The sequence below is a fragment of the Aptenodytes forsteri genome, unplaced genomic scaffold (genome assembly GCF_000699145.1).
Source record: "Aptenodytes forsteri isolate BGI_AS27 unplaced genomic scaffold, ASM69914v1 Scaffold280, whole genome shotgun sequence".
Classification (NCBI taxonomy): Eukaryota; Metazoa; Chordata; class Aves; order Sphenisciformes; family Spheniscidae; genus Aptenodytes; species Aptenodytes forsteri.
In genome coordinates this window covers 601697-619491 of record NW_008796042.1, presented here as the reverse complement: position 1 = coordinate 619491, position 17795 = coordinate 601697, and the positions used below count along the sequence as shown (strand labels likewise).

Here is a 17795-nt window from a genome sequence, read left to right as displayed (position 1 = left end):
CTCATTTTCTGTTGAATTTTCCTTGGAAGGGCCGAATTTGTGAGACGTGATCACAATTTTGATTATATTTATGTTTTCTTTGAAACCACAGAGGTTTATAGTGTGCTGTTACTTAGTGCATTGTAACTGGATGCGGAGTAAAAGCTAGTTCAAACTGGAGATGTGATTTTTCTGAGTATTTTCTTGGAAAATGAGATGTGATTTTTCTGAGTATTTTCTTGGTACAGTACTTTTAGAAAAGTGTGGGTTATCTGGGAGGTAGGCTGTGTGCATGAAACTACAATGATAATGAGTTTTCCAAGTGGCAGGGAGTAGTGAAGGGTGTTTTCCATGAGAGAGGACGCTATGGGCTATAAGGCTGCAGTTCCATAAGCAGCAGAACTGACCAGACAAAACTCAAAATCAGACCCATCAAAATGGGTCCTGCTCACAGCTGTGTGGCCCCTCCTTTCTCTGTGCATGCCCCAGACTCTCTCTTGAGTTTAATTCATTCAATTAAACAAGGAAAGAACTGTCTAGATACAGAGAATTTAATCAACGCGTGATCTGATAAATCAGCACAAGGTGGGCAACAGGAGCATACGAGGAAAGGGAGATGGGAGGGGGAAGAACCACCTCTCACCTCTGCTGTCAATGAGCTATCATTTCTTACAAAACTGAATATTTATTTCCTTTCCATTTAATTCCTTTGCTTCTGAGAGTTCATGAAGATTTTATGATAACTAAAAACTTGGCTTATCAAGTATCTCAGTATTTTAAGTTTTAAAACTGTTTTTTGAAATCTGTGCAGATAAAGAGCTGAATTTCTTTAATTAATGTCATACTGCCTTTCTTTAGAACTCCCAAACTAGTCAAAAAGCAAAGATCTACTTAGCCCAATATCCTGTGTCTTTACAGAGGCTACTAGAGACATTTAGGGAAAGATTCAAAGAAATTCGATATATCCAAATCCACCTTTTTCCAGCCTTACTCTCCCAGATTCTGGCAATTCATGTTTTAAGAACTTCCAGAGGGAGAGCTTCTATTGCACCACCATGTTGACTATAGCTGTTAGTGAACCAATTTGCTGTCTGTTTAGCTAATATCTTTTTAGCCTACTTTAAAGGCTAGCTTCTAATACTAATATTCAGTATTCTTGATTTGATGCTCTGAATTAAGTTAAAGGGAATTTTCTCTTGTAGTGATTCATAGCATAGGACTTCTGCTATCCTGCTCCATAACAGTTTCTTCAAAGTAGGATCTTCAGAGCAGACACATCTTCAAAGAGAAAGAAAGGAAGTATAGCAATGTGGTTTTTGTTTAGGAAAATTAACAAGAGTGATAGAGACTGTTAGGTATCAGGACTAGAGCCATAGAAACGGGGAGGACAAATGTGATTCCTCTTGTCAATCCAAATAGGAAAATGTCTGCATTTTATGTGAGAGAGAAATCATACAAAAGTAGAGGTAGATGGATCTCTATTATATGTCCATATCTTACCTGTGGCAAGAGAAAAAACCCAGAGAGAACGGTTGGAGGAAACTACAAAAAAAGATTTGCTCTGCTTTGTATTTGTGAAAAGACTTCATTCAGTTCCTGAAAGTGTCAGGAATGCCAGCAGCGACACCCACAGAAAGAATAACTTGAACTTAACTTCCAGACATTTTAGTTGGTGTGTTTAGACTCTGCTGCTATGTTATGGGGCAGAAGCATGCTATGTATGAACTGCAGTCTGCAGCACATAGATTATCTGCTGTTAAAATTGTGTAGACTGAAAAAAGTCTGTTACACAGTTGGACAGCTGCTGGGTATGATGCAGCAGTTTTGTATTGTACCATAAGCATTATTTTTGGATGTGAACGTGGCTTAACTAGCTCAGGGAGGATCACTCTCTGGTTTGAGTGATGCCATGTTGGTGCTGTGTCAGGACAAAGGTTTTTGTGAGGTTTCTCTCCAGCCAAATGTCCCTTCAGTTGCTGCTGTAATGACGAAGAAGACAACACGATCAGAATCCTCTGTTCTGCAGCAATCCGCAGCTCTGTTTTTGGCTCTTTGGGACCACTGAAAAGCAACATCTATAAGAACAGCTTTTGAATGGGACCATCCCTTCATAGAAGAGCATCAGGATCAGCTTTAATTTTATTTTATTCTTGACTGTTGAGCTGCAACTTAGATTTTAGTTCATTGCTGAAGGTATTACTCTCCTCCTTTGGTAATGAAAAAAAAATTTAAAAGGTGTGGGAACATTCCCCAGCACAACTGATACCCTCTTTCACATTTAAAACAAGTCAGTTAGTATTGAGAAGGTTTTCCCTTAAGTATCCATTAAGAATTTTCTGCTTCACGCCACATACATATTTTTATATTTATTCCTAGATACAATATGTGCTTTTGGTTTTGGGGTTGGAAGTGAATAATGTGATCAAATGAGGAAGATGTAGAGTTGTCTAATCCATCCCCAGTCGCCACATAACTTTCCCAGTACAAGTCAGTTAGTATTGAGAAGGTTTTCCCTTAAGTATCCATTAAGAATTTTCTGCTTCACGCCACATACATATTTTTATATTTATTCCTAGATACAATATGTGCTTTTGGTTTTGGGGTTGGAAGTGAATAATGTGATCAAATGAGGAAGATGTAGAGTTGTCTAATCCATCCCCAGTCGCCACATAACTTTCCCAGTATTGAATGCCTTATGATAGACTACGACCTCAGAGCCCAGCCATTAGTTAGAAGACACTCATTTGTGCCTTGAGCTGTAACTAATACAAGCTAATTTGATAAAACTGGGAAAAGAGAATGTTGTATTTCGCTTGATTTTTATGGGTTTTTTTTGTGAGATAGATTTTAAAACTAAATTAATGACAGAATACGGGCACAAACCAAATGATGGTCATGTCTGAATGCTTACAGGTTTAGGGGAGCTAGTTCCAGGTTTTCTGGGTGGCCTTTAAAATATCTAAATTTCCAGATCTAGATCTGATGAACTTTAAAGAAGGTTCAGTTCAGGTGCAGAGCTGAACTTTATGCTTTGGGCTCATCTCTTGGGCAATTTAATGTAATAACATCCTACAGTGAGTGTTTGCATATATTAGCTAAAATGTTTCAACAACTAGGGTGATTAGATGGAAAATTACCATTGACTACACATATGTCACAACTAGCTTTTGGTTATATTCTTTAACCTGTTTTACTGCCTCTTCTGGAACTGTAAGAGTAAACACCTGCTTAAAAAGGTAATAAAAAATGAACATGAAATTGTGTCAAATTCAGTAGCGTCACCAGGGGGACCTTAGAAAAATATGTTTTTCTTGTCTATCTAGTTTTCCAGGAAATGACAAGCTAGCATATGCTTTCAATTTTTGAGGTCAAAGTTATAATTTTTGTTCGCTAAGTTACATAGGAGAAAACTTTGAGGAATCTTTCATATTGCCAAATATGTAAAGGGCAGCGATGGAAGAAGAAAACAGAGTGTGGAACAAAGTAGTTCGTGCACGGAAGAGAGATTTATCTTGGCTCAGCAGAGCCATATATAAACTTTCTTTTTGCTGGTGACTTCAGCGTAGACTACATAAGAGAGGCAGTTAATAATTTCTGGCTTTGAGCTACATCTCTTATTTAAATGCATTCTTTTAAATTTTTAAACAAGAGTCAATGAATTAAAATAATAGTGACTATTTGTCTGGGTATAAGCTAATGGCATTCATTTGCTTCTAAAATTCTTGTGTTTCAGAAATTACAGCTCTTAGAAATGTATGTGTTTTTATGTTTGATTTCTCCAAGAGCCAGTCTCTTAGGGTTGCATTTATGAAAATGTAGTAAAAGGCTCTTATTAAGAGTGTAGATGGGTTCCTGTTCTGTGGGTAAATACGTGTGGTCTGAAGACCTGCCACAACTGAAATCAAAGGCAAAATATTCAGTGATTTCATAGAACTTGGAATTAACCTACCTTCATACATATCTTGCTTTAAATTTCTGTTTTTAAGTGAAAAGTAGGAGGGGAAAAAACACCCACTAGCTAGAAATTTTCAGTTAGAAATTTTCAGTTGTCATATTTTATGGATTTCAACTTTTCGTGTTGTAGCACTTGAGCATATCAATATGACATTATTTAGCTGTGGCTTAGACATGTACTTTCATTGTGTAACTGACAGTTGGTAAGAAACTGGCTGTAATAGTTTTGATGTATTTATAGTGGTAATAAAGCAGATCACATAAACACAAGTGGTTTTCACACTAGAAATAAGTAAAATCATCTGAAGTTAGTTTTAAGTGTATCAACAGGAGAACATTTGCCAGCTCTTGAGTGACCCGTTACTTCTACTGTTTCTTTCTGGGGGAATGTGGGGGGAGGAGGGAAACTGTTCATAATTACAGTGTAGTAAAAGATGCGTTATATATTACATCACAGTGCATAAAGGTCAAATGTATAGGTCATGTTAAAGCATACATTACAGAATTATGTATAGTGCATGATTATTATAATGTGAAAAGTTGTTATCGTTTTCTATGTTGTTTTGCAGCAAGCTGTGACCTTTTATTCTGTTGTGTTAAAAGCAGATAATGGCAGTTGAAACAACCTACTCCCTGTTCTAAACCAGATAAGAATTGCATTATTTTGTGATTAAATGAAAACAAGAACAAGTACTGAAGGGGCCTCAAGCAGCTAGACTATGCTATTCTAGAATAATGATTTTTTTCCTTAACCTATTCAGAAGTCTGATGCTTTTTCTAGATTCTGGTCAGCTAGAACAGCAACTTGAGGAGGCCAGCACTGCAAGGCGGGAGTTGGATGACGCTTCCAGACAAATAAAGGCTTTTGAGAAACAGGTCAGAACGCTGAAGCAAGAGAGGGAAGATCTTAATAAGGTAAAAGCATTTTGTCAGCAACTCTTCTAAACCCTAAAGACTATTTTATTTTTGTTCATTTTGCTTGAAATAACTTTCAAGTGTAAAATTAATGAGCAGACAACAAATGTGTAGCGTTGTGTGACCTACTTTGCTTTCTGCCTCTTTTTTGAAGACAAGGACATTATTTAACGTGTTGTACGTATGATTGCTGGGTGGTCCTAGGTGACTGCTTCTAGATAGTGAACAACTCCATGATCCAAATTGCATGGTGGCTGCAAAGAAGGTTTTATAGCTTCAGATTAAGGTGATAATGATAGTGGTTAGAAGACAGAGTAGAGAAGAACTATTCCAGACAACTAGTTTAATCTGAAGAATGGTGAGACTGTAGCAGGGAAAAACTATTAAGAATATGGTATTAGGGCTGTGTCACAGAAGTGTTTCCAGAAGAGAGATATGAAAAATTGCCCAAATATGAAGATTGAAAAGCAACTTGAAATAACTACAGTTAAAGAATACTGAGTTTTATTTCTTCTTCTCTGTCTCCCTGATTCCTTGTTTTCTTATTTAAAACATACTGTCTTTCATGGCTCTTTTTTGTATTCATGGTTAAGTCAACCTGAAAATGTAATCAGGTGTGAAATACATTAGCCTGTTTCTCATCATGATTATATTGGCCTAGTATTTTAGAGTCCATACTCAATGTTGATGTGCCAGCTGTATTTAATGCTGTTTCTTTTAACCCTTAAGCCTCTTAAAACCTTGAAAGCTGCCAGTTTGTCCAAGAAAGACCATCTCTCTTCTAAAACAACTTGTAGTGATTAGGACCTCTTTTTAACAACCTTAGAAAATGCTTTTAAATTTGTATAGGTGTCAACAGTGCCAAATATTAATTCTTCCTGCCACTCTTCTTTTCATCCTCAGACTCGCTTTTCCTTGCTTTTTTGCTCTGCTCCGGTTTGGCTGAACGTCATTAAACCATTTAAACTGTTGTGGTCCTTCATTCGTAGTGTAGTAGCACAGATCTAGGACACAGCAAGCTTTGTGAAGGTATTGTGCTGTAGGGTTATCACAGCACTAGCAGTGTTATTTCATGTGGGTTCTTTTAAAAGAATAATTATCATACATTGCTGCTAATCACTACAGTGTTTTGTGGCCTGAAACTTTCTGTAGCATTTGGTGTTATGGTACAGTGTGTGAAAATCATACTTGCCATTGCAGGTCAGTTTTCAAAAGCTTCTAAAGTAGAAATTTTCATAGAACAGAGTTTTCCATTCAATTAATGCAAAATCTTTTTTTAATCATTTAGCAGTTGAGAATAAGTACTATTCTTTTTATTCACTTAAGTAGTTCTTGAAAAACTATGCTAATTACATTTTTAATGAAGAAAGCAAGGTATTTTTATATTTTAATGCAAGTGCTTGAAAGCTTTTGTGTTGAACCTATAATAATGGAGTAAATTCCAACTTGGTTTACGTTTATGCAGTTTTACCAACTTTAGTAGTGTAAAACCTGGCCTCTTTCCTTATTTATAGAGGCATACAATCTGTATCGTAGATGCATTCATGAAAAGAAATGAATATGTAGTTTCTGTTCACTCTGGAGAAGGCGTTAGATGCGCATCCAAAGACAGAATTGGCCTTGCAGCTTTCTAGGTTTATTACTTAATTCTTTTTTTAAACTGTAGGAACTGGCAGAGTCTAGTGACAGATTAAAATCCCAAGCCAAAGAGCTGAAAGATGCACACAGCCAGCGGAAATTGGCAATGCAGGAGTTCTCAGAGATGAACGAGCGGCTGACAGACTTGCACTCTCAAAAACAAAAGCTTGCCCGCCAGCTCCGAGATAAGGAGGAAGAAATGGAAGTGGTGATGCAAAAAGTAGAAAGTTTAAGGCAAGAGTTACGCAGAACAGAGAGACTTAAAAAAGAAGTAAGTGGTGAGAAGACTGTTTAGAATCTATGAAATAGTAGCTATATGTAAGGTTTTCTGACAAAGTAATTTTTTTGTTATCTGTAAATCTTTAACTCTTTGATTGTTGTTTCAAACAGTACCGATTTTGTTTTCTAAGAATTTGAAGTGTCCAGTTTAGTGCTGAAGATTTATCTCTTATATTGAAAACCATCAATAGATTTTTGAAAAAAACAAAAAACAAGAATCCTACCTATTAAAAACGTATGTACTTTTGTAGCTGGAAGTCCAAGCTGAAGCTGCAGCTGCTGAGGCATCCAAAGACAGGAAATTGCGAGAGAGGAGTGAACAGTACTCTAAACAGTTGGAAAGCGAAGTAGAAGGGCTAAAGGTTGGTCTGTTTTGATATTAACACCTGCAAACTTACTAGTCAACTAGGACTTGCATCTGTTTGATTGCTTTCAGATGTAGGACAAAAGGGTATTGCCAGTTTGTCACGTCAGTTGATGCTGAATATTAATGCAAGCATGCATCGCATTATTGTCCAGAAAAATTAACATTTGCTTAATGCACTTTGCAGGCCAGTGTGTTCACTGCTCACTGAATATTTCTTAATACTCAATGATTTCTTACCAAATTGCTTCCATTATTACTTTGTTTAACTTTACCTGTTAAAAGCATTGGCTTTTCTTAGTGTAGGATGGTTGAGTATTTGAAGATAAACCTGCAGCCTGTGCAGGTTTCTGTATAGGTGTTCTGTGTACTGTGTTGTTCCTCAGCGTGCAAGTCAAAACAAAGATGGTTTCCTCCACAATAGATGTCAACTGATGTAACTGTAAAGGAAAAGTTTTAGTGTATTCTGCTTCTCAGCCAGAAGTTGAGACATTTTTGCACAAGAGCAGCACTGAGCATGAAGAGTTTTGTTTATATCAATGAGATTGCTCACACATGTATGTGTTTTTAGGAGCAGAAATTTAAGTAAGCCAAGAATGTTAACTGTTATTTCATTCTATAATTTAGCATTTTATACGGTGCTCTGAAGAAATTACACTTTTCATACAGTGCTCTGAAGAAATTACACTTTCTCAAAAAATGAATGAGAGGGGTTTTTTTGTTTCCACATGAGGATTGCTGTTCATTTACAGTAAAATCCTGTTCCCAATGTTTCGTCCAGTAGGATAATTCTAAACTTTTTGTGCAAAATGTCAGATTAGGCCTATTCTGGTCTTAATTTACATGAATAATGGGGGGAGGGGTTTATTAGAATTCTGTGGGACATTCTGTGGGACACTCACATCATGAGGTTTTGATGTATCAGACTTTACTGCTGAAGCAGGGGAGATTGCCACACAGAGTGCATACTGTGCAGCAGGTTGGTCAGATGAGCTGGATCAGTCTGAGGATAACGTGCAGGAAGCGTTAGAGCTGGCAGGTTAGTCAGTCAGCTTAAGTCAGGTTAGTCAGTCAACTTAAGTCACTGCACAGAAAATTCGGGATTTTTTTGCAAACATTCTTTTATTTTGCCTTCCTTTGTTAATTGAAAATAAGGAAATCCATTCAATATGAAATTGGATGTATAAAGCTGCTGCTGCTGTGATTCAGATTGTTACCTGAAAATTAAGATGTGTTTCTTCTGCTTTCATGAATCTTCACTGTCAGCAAAGAGTTTGTATGACAGTTTGAGGCGAGAGGAATTTATTGGAGATCTATTGAGAATAAATGATATGCTGATTTATAACAACTGGGCAAGTTTATCAGAAGAGGAGAGGGGACTTGCAGCTTTCTTAGTAATGTTTCACAGTGCAGTAAGCACACTTTGGATCGCGTGCGGTTGTTGTGATACTGCATTATCAATTCAGTAAAAGCTCTGCATGGCTCCTGAGTTAAGTTCAGGAGGCTATCGTAGAGAAAAGGTCAATATTTAAAGAAAAAAGGAAAGTTCCTCCAAATGAGGAGAACAGAAAAGCCCATAAATGATGGCAGGTTAAGTGTAAACAGGATGTTGAGGGCTAAATAAAGGGGATTTAGAAAGCACTTTGCAAAGGATGCTCAGAGTGATTGCGGGAAGTTCTTGAAATCAAAAGCAGAAAGCCACCTTAGGAAACTCATGGGGCTGTTTGTTGGCAGGGATGAAAAAGGTAATCTCTGAGTTGATAGGGCTGTGGCAGAAACGCCCAATGAGTTTTTGATGTGTCAGACTTTACTGCTGAAGCAGGGGAGATTGCCACACAGAGTGCATTCTGTGCAGCAGGTTGGTCAGATGAGCTGGATCAGTCTGAGGATGACGTGCAGGAAGCGTTAGAGCTGGCAGGTGAGTCAGGTGTGAAGTCGCCCGGAGCCGTGGCCTCGCCAAGGAGGTTCTGAAGGAACTCGGGTGAGAAGTAAGAGAACTGCTGGCCAAGACGTGCACCCTCTTATTACAGACGGCCTGCTGTGCCACTGTAACTCTCATCCAGAAGATCCTGGGAACCGCAGAGGAGTGGGTGTGACTTCCTTAGGAAAGGGGTAGAGGCTGTAGTAAAGAATAAGGTCAGTGAGCTCATGGATGAAGCAGAGCCTGTTGGGAAAGAGGCAGTGTGCCTTCTGTCCAGCCAAGTCCTGCAACACTCACCTGCTGGGGTTCTGCGAAGTTGTCGGTAAGTGTGTGGATAAAGGAGATCCAGTGGATGTCATGTGTTTGGATTTTCAAAAAAAGCGGGCTCAATACGAGTCAGCAGTGTGCCCTGGCCGCCAATAGGCCAAACTGCATCCTGGGGCGCATTAAACAGCATCTAACTATCTATGTGCCAGGAGATGCATTATGTCTCGCTTGAAACAGTCATGAAAACATCTATCTGGATGTCACTTTTAAATTTGGTCAGGAAGAAGCTGAGGGGAAATGATGTTTAATGTTTACAAAATCACGAAGGTAGTGGATAAGGCGAATGGAAATGACTGTTGTACCTATGTACCTATGGTACTATGACCGAGGGGCACTGATGAAACAAACAGGACATGCATTTAATACAGTATTTCTTCACAGAATGGGGAGTGAATTCCTGGAACTTGTTGCCACAGGAGTTTGGTTGTGACAGTTTTGGCAGATTCATAAAGGGATTAGACAAACTTGATGAACATCAGGTTGCCTGACTATGCTGAGAGGTCCCCTCTAATACCTGTAGTCCAAGAGTTGTTGTATTCCAAGGGAAATGGACCTCATAAAAAAGGCAGGCCTGGGTGCTGTCCCCAAATAGCCACTGCTTTAGCAAAGATACTGGTCTGACCCAGTAAGGCATCTCTCATGTTCTTCACAGTGAAGCTGAATGCGATACTGGAATGGTAAGAGTAGTGAAAGCATACAGTATGAGTAAGTGAAGAAGTTAATGACTTGGACCACATGTGGAGGAAGGTACCAAAAGAAACCAGTTACCATTTGCAATAAATTTCTGATTCTAATCAAGCTTCCATTAAAGTTGAAAAATACAGCTATACGTAACAACGGAAGAGGAGGGCTTTAATTTTCATCAAAGCAATATTACAATACCTACAAACCTCTCTCTGTTCTTCACCAGTAGATAGACGTATTTATTGTTAGTTTTTAGGGCATTTCATAGGTGTGCTTGAAGATCTTACGCTTGCTGTTGACTTCAGTAAACTTAGTTATAAAGCCTTAGGTGTGTATTCAGACAGCTAAAATTCTGTTTCTGGATTGAATTACACATACAGAAAAGGTGTGTTGGGTGAGTCTGTTTTGAGCCAACTAGGCAATTTTTCATGCTAATTTGTATGGCTGGTTTATTTTTTTGTGTATTCTTTTGTAAGTTCATTTTAAGCAAGTTTAGACTAATTTCTCCATGTTAAATATTTAGGTAGCATATTGAAAATGAAATTCTCAACTCTTTCCTTCCTACCTGAGCAACAGCAAATTATTAAATTGAGAGGAATAATACAGTAATCCACATAAGCAATAATTAATAGGATTGTAATAAGGAAGATTGTATCTTTCTTAATATGTTGCATTTGGCAAATATTTATACCATAAAACTTTGGGCTATTACCATCACAATCCTAAGTAAGATTCTTCATATTCTTAACCAAGGTAAATTATTATTACCAAATGCAAAGGGCAAGATACAAGTCTTGAAGCAACACAAAATAGCACTTGTAACAAAAGACTAATCTCATTAAAGTCAAGCCAGAAGTCTTCCAAGATTTTTTAATGGTATGTTCATTTAGGATTACGTTACTTAAATAGTAAGTTTTCCCATGCCACCTGCTCTATTATTGCAGTATTTAATGGTTATTCTTCTTTATTCTTCAAGTGCAAAACTTGATGTCTGTTAATGTTGCAATTATCGTAACCATAGTACGTGATATACATGTCAATACATATAGTAATATTTACAACGCTGCTGTCAGTTTGGACTATTCAGCTTCATAATTGCCTAATGAAAGAGCTGCTGTGTGGAGGTTTTTTTATTTGGGTTTTTGTGTGTGTCTGTGTGTGTGCATGAGAGGGGGAGAGAGGCAAGACTTCCAGCGCAGAGTGATGGCATCTAACTATCTATGTGCCAGGAGATGCATTATGTCTCAGTTGCACCATTTGTCCACTTGAAACAGGCATGTATGAAAACATCTATTTGGAATTTGTGCTGGCATCCATTCAAAATATATTCTCTGTTTACTATATTACTCTAGTTCTGTAAGCCGCTGTACAATACCATCCAGCTCTCTCTTTTACTGCACCATGTCTTATGGTCATAATAGTATCTTTTCATTGTGGAAAAAATACAAAATACCATTAAAACATTTTACGTACCTGATAGCTGATATTGCAAGGCCTAAACTTTTTACGTGCTCCATTGCCGTATACGTGTGTAGGCAATTCGGCACGTTGGGCAGTAGCAAACAAGTTCGGTAGTTAACTGCCTGTGCATGACAGAAAATTCCTATACTTCCTTTCTTTTTTTTTTTAATCTTTCTTTCTTCAAACCGTCTCCTGTTAGGATGGCATCTTCTTGCTCCAATTTACCATTCTGCATCCTAAGGGCAGGATTTTACTCTTAGATCAAAACAGATGGTCGTTTTGATGAGTTAGAGAAAACAATGTGGTAGCAGCACATATCTGGCTCATACATTTAGGGGGGTTTGCAGTGTTCTGCTGACACTAGCAGCAAGGCCCAGCTTTCTCATAGAATTCGTCATGGTAGAAATTCGGCTCATCTGAGTGTTCTACAATAACATTAAGCTCTTAAAATCCATTCATACATCAGCAAAAGAAAATTGCCCAAAGCCATGTTTAATTAAGGGTAACTGGGAGGATTTTAATATCTCATGGTAAGAATGGAGGTAAAATTAGCAAAATATCTTTGATCCTCCTGAAGGTGTGAGACAGTCGCCGTAAGGAAGTAGGTATTCCAGTTACCTGTACTTTCTCAAAACACAGTGTTTTTATTAAGTAATTTCCTTTCATTAGACTACCTTTAATTACATATTTAAAAAAATAGAAAAAATTCCAAACCAAGTTATACATGTGTTTACATTAAAAAGTATTTCCATACTTCGATTTCAGTGCATGTCATGCCACTATCTCATTTTGAACCTGATCTTGCTCCTCCTCTATGTTATGGCAGGACATTGAGTTTAGTGAGTGCAGCATTTGGTGCAAATGTGTATGTATCCTGAAGCAATGTGTAAAGACTATTGAAATGCCAGAAGACCTCACTAAGAGAGCTATGCAGCTGCGAAAAGTGAAGTAATTACTCTTATTGTTTAAAGCTTGTTTTTCCTATTAATCCACCATGATGTAAATGGTCAGTTCGAGTAAAATAGGTCAGGTTTCCCTCCTGATCAGTGCAATCCATATAGTGTTGCTGTAGCTAGATTTTAGCCTTCAGTTAAGCCTCTGTTTGTCTTAGTATAGCTTTTCCACAAATTATTCGTGCTTTAAAATATATTAACTGCATATCATAGTCCTTATTCTCCATTCCTGAAAGTCACTTGAACTTGTTGCTGTCAACCATGTGAGTGGGAGCATAAAAATCTTCTAATTCTGTGGTCACTTTCTGACGGGATGTAAGGGGAGTCAGAATGTGGCCCGAGATGTTTAAAGTGATGATCAAATTTTCAATGGCTTGAAAACTATTACTGCATTTAAATCACAAAATGATAAAGAGCACAGTTCAGATTTACGCTTTAACAAATTTTCAGAAAAGCTGAGATAGATGTGTTTAACTCATCTGTAATGGGATATTTTCTAAACATAGACTTATGAATATTGAGTTGTTATTAAGCATAATTTTCAGCATTCTTGAGTGCTAACTTGGGGCTGTTTATTTTAGCAAAAACAGGTTGGTCGCTCACCTGGGGTAAGCAGTATAGAACACCAGCAAGAGATCACTAAATTAAAGGCAGACCTGGAAAAGAAAAGTGTTTTCTATGAAGAGGAACTATCTAAACGTGAAATAATACATGCTAATGAAATAAAAAGTCTGAAGAAAGAACTACGGGATGCAGAGAGCCAGCAGCTTGCCCTCAAGAAGGAGATCATGATTTTGAAAGACAAGCTAGAGAAAACCAGAAGAGAAAAGTGAGTATTGTATGGAATTTACCTTTAAGCTCAAAATATCTTTGAAGTCTCCTAGTATGTTTCCAAACACACTATTGCTTCCTTAACTGTAGTGCAGACAGGTGCATTTTGGCTGAGCTAATGCCAGGTTTGAAAATAGTCACCTTTAAAAATACAGCAGAACAAAAAAAAATCCACAACCCTGTGCTGAAACAGTTAATTTTGCACCAGAATTCTTGCACTGGCTGACCATTCCAAGGTATGTAACTTGAGTTGCAGACTTTCAGCTCAGGGTAAGTCAACCCCTGAAGCTTATGTTGCAGTTTAAAATAGTTTTTTGACATCTTTTTCTGTTTGGTATTTTCATCTTTTGATGCAAAACTAATGTGTTGGAGATCAACTATTGCTTGCTTTTCTGCCAGCACAGGAACAGTCACTTAATGCGGACTAAGGCTAATCCATGCTGGGTTCCATCCAGTGTTAACATCAGTCATCGGACTACTGTAGGCATAAGCTATCTAGTGAAGTAACAAACGGCCTAACAATGCTGATCTGCTTCATGCTAGCTAGTTCATACACCTTCTTTCAGTCTAGTTTCTCTCTATAAATAAAAAAAGAACTGGATGCAAATCTAAAATGAGTGCTGACGTAACTGTGTGTTTCTGTATGTATTTCAAGTGTTGGTGTAAGAGAACATTTTAAAGCATGAACAGAAGTGTGTCACATAACCAGAATCCGGCATTTGGCTCGTAACGGGAAGGGCTTCAGCATCATATGAAGTCAGGTGTCCAAGCACACGATGACTGATTAACGAAGACCTGATCTTAACTGGGTTTTGTTAAAGAGATCTGCAGAATCTCACGCAAGTATTAGGACTCCACAGAAATGCAGAAGTCCACTGTTCAAGGTGTGCTACAGATTGACTTCTGTAGTAGTTCAGGGATTTAGAAGGGAAGCTTAAATATTAGGAATGGAAGAAATGCTGTTGCTGCTCGATTCTCAGTATTTGGTAGTTTTTCATAAGAGAACATGGATTTTTTTTTTTTTTGTTTCTGCTTACACATACTGTTTTTAGCTTTTAGTGAGTCTGCCAGTACAGAGGTGTTCAATGTCAGTGTTGAAAAGGAAGCACCTGGAGGCTTTATGCTGAAATAAGTGGAATTATTTCAACAATAGGCATGGGGTGGGTGTGGGGTTGAAGTGTGCGTATACAGTTTGGGAAAAAATTTTAGTGGTCTAAAAATAATCTTTAGTGCATATTTAAAAAAGAAGGCTTTGATAAGAGGATGCGGTTGCATTACTTCATAGAGGCTATAGTATAGAGTGAATAAGGGCTTGGTCAAAATCTGTGTGTACTTTTTTATGTAACTTACATGCTGGTGGTTTCTGTTTCATTTTTTTAAAATGGGTATTTTTTCTTTGTTTCCTTCAAATTTAAGCTTTCTTACTTTTGCTATTTCAACAGCATAAGTCTTCAAGGGAGAGAAACTACCTTTCTGTACAAAACGATTGCCCTTTGCTAAAGTCTGATAAACTGCATGCTATTAAAGTTGGGAACGTAGGAACACGGTATCAGGCCAGTGATCTGTGTAGCACGATATTCCATTTCTTAGAATTGTCATTATGAAATACTTCAGAAGAAGGTACAAGAAACTGTGTAAAATAAATCGTGTTTGTAGAAGTTTATTTTAAGCCTGTCTTTTAATGATAGATTTATGAAGCAGAGAGCTTTATAAAACAGCGTTTGCTGTTTTTAAACTGTGTGATGTAAAGAAGCCTGGGGGCTGGTGTTTGTTTCAGGTCTACTTTTCTTGGTTTCAAAGCAGTAAGATAAAATATTACTCCACTTTGTACAGCTGCAATAAAGAGCTGGAGTGACAAAGTGATACCATAAAGATGTATTTCACATTGCTTGCATGTGGTTTGCTGCAGTTATTGTACTGATAAAAAGAAAGCTCGATCATGTATGATTTCTTAAAGTTGAAGGGCAGATACATAGCTAAATTTTAGATGAGAGAAAAAGCTTGATGGGACAGGAGGATGCCAGGCTTCAAAGCGAATGTGTTATTTTGATCTTCCTGGCTGTCCAAGGTACGCCTATGGAGTCTGTCACAGTTCTGCGGTTTGCTGAGTAATGTCTATCATTTGGGTATGACAGATTATACCCACATTCTCCTCTGTTTAAAACTTATCTTCTTTGTTTCTGTCTTGTACTATAGCAATCTGACTTACTGGGTTAGTGACAATCACCAGTTGAATTAAGAACGTAAAATACAGAAAGCTACAAATATGGTGGACTCTTTTACCAGTCCAAAGCTTCCTTAATCCACCACCATTTACGGCTGCTTTGAGCCTTAAAGCCTTAAAAGAACAAATTTCAGACAAATACAGAATAAAAAACCCTAAATAAAACCATGAAAGCTAAATAAAAGAAATTAATTAAAAATTAGTTTTTTCTACTGTCTGAGAAATTAGCTTTGAATCTATGCCTTGCAAACAGAAGCAGCACCTGTTATTAATTCCCCTGACAGCCAATGCTTTAATCTCTTCCTGCCTTTTCCCTAGACTGCTCATCATATGCATGGAATCTGTTGATATAGAAAAGGAGCGGTGGTGAATTTCAAACTTGGCGTTTAAACAGTAACGATAGTATGTTACTTTGTTAGGATGTAGTGTTATGTTTCAAAGGATGCCTAGCAACACAGAATTTCACCATGAGTCTAACATGCTGTACTAGATTTCAAAGAGTGGTTGAAGCACTAAATGAATTTCAAATTAAGAATAGGAAATTCAAACCAGTGTTACTCTTAACTGGGTTCACTGTAACCACTGACACTTCTCATCTTTTAAGGGTGTTCACTCAGTTTGGCAGAGTTGTAGTAGTTCTGCATCTCAGAAAAAGAGGTGAGGATGTAATTTCTCTGTTGCACAATGTAAAATTCTGATTGGTATAGAGAAAAAAAATTGCAATGCTCAAGACAAGGTTTCTCTTGGATTTTATTTTTACAGAGTTAAACTTTTACACTGGGCACTTTTTCAAACCTTTTAAGGCTGGACAGTGGTATTTGCTGAATGGATATTTACTGTATCTGTGGCATTTATAGTATAATTCCATCAACCTACTGATGAACTTTGTGCCGGTTAGCTGAATAATTGGTGAAATGGTGAATACAAGATGCAAATGTAGTGAGTCTCAAAAGAGTGGTTGTGAGGTGGGAGTTATACATCTAAAACATTGCCATACACTACTTTAAGGAAATTACAATGTTTTTTAGCAAACAGAGGACCTGCGGCTTCATTTATTTTCAGGTTCTTATATTCATTGTGCAAGATCAAAGTTGATGTTAAGCAGAATCACCCAAGGGTTCTCCTCTACTGAATGACATCCACAGGAGAAGGGAAGGGTTGGGTGAAACAGCTACTTTGAAACTCTTTCTCAGAAAGAATGGTCCAAACCTGCTCTAGAATCTGGTGGTAGTAGGATTGTATAGGTTATCCATCCACTTTTTGCTGATAGTAAATGTATGGTACCGGAATTAACAGTTCAAATGTGTCCTCTGGCTGTTCTAAATTGTCCAAAGACTAGCCCGTATAAGCTTTTCTTATCAGAGACCCAGCCCCAAGTGCTTTAATGTAGTTTCTGTGTGTTCTGGTTTCATATGTGGTCATTTTTGCCTGTCATTCTGTGTGAAACTTGGAATTATAGAAATGTCTAATTTAAAATAATGTTTCTGTGAGCTGAGAATTTACGTGAGTGTCTTAGAATATTGACACACACTTCGGTCTGCAGAATTACAGCTGTTCGATGTTTGAAGGATTCATCTAAAGAATAAAATATGTATAAGTGGATTGATAAATGTTAGCTCAGTGGAGCTCTATTAATTCTGTACTGAAGGAAAGATCATTGTCTAATGATAAAATTCAACAGACTGTCTTATAGTCCTGAGATGGTAGTACAATACATTACTTTCTTAGTTTTAATAGGCTGTGGTATTACCAATGTAGTACTTTCCTTTCAGCTAGTGTGTGCGTTGATCTTTATGTATTTAAGTGAACAGTGTGATGAGTTTTAGAATAGGAAACTTCTTATTCTACTTCATTTTATTTCTTAGCCAAAGTGAAAGAGAGGAATTTGAAACAGAGTTCAGACAGAAGTATGAACGAGAAAAGATTCTGCTAACAGAGGAAAACAAAAAACTTTCAAATGAACTTGATAAGGTAAGTGCTGATTACTTGAGTCCTGAGTTTACAACTACTGTATGCTATGTACAAATTGGACAATGTAGAGCTGTATTGGTTATTATTAACTCTTAATTGATAGCAGAAATTAATATTACACAAAAAGTGGTGATTAATTGATTTGAATAGAGAGTATCTACATGTATCTGAACTTGAGAATGTGTGTACATATGTATATATATGCAGGTATGTGTATTTATGTGTAGGAATTGAGTTAGATGGTATTACAGTTTGGTAAGATTAACTTTAGACAATATCTTAAGGGAAAAAAAA

The 17795-nt window shown here is 37.3% G+C and overlaps 1 protein-coding gene across 4 annotated transcripts in view; it reads left to right on the top strand.

Annotated features, from left to right (window-relative positions):
• CDC42BPA (CDC42 binding protein kinase alpha) overlaps positions 1-17795 on the top strand; it is a 210663-nt gene that overhangs the window by 133389 nt on the left and 59479 nt on the right. For all 4 annotated transcript variants that reach the window (XM_019473719.1, XM_019473720.1, XM_019473718.1 and 1 more), the window contains exons 12-16: positions 4715-4848; positions 6515-6757; positions 7017-7127; positions 13057-13304; positions 17396-17501. In XM_019473719.1, the coding sequence (XP_019329264.1) occupies positions 4715-4848; positions 6515-6757; positions 7017-7127; positions 13057-13304; positions 17396-17501 (842 nt within the window). The remainder of the gene's footprint in view (positions 1-4714; positions 4849-6514; positions 6758-7016; positions 7128-13056; positions 13305-17395; positions 17502-17795) is intronic.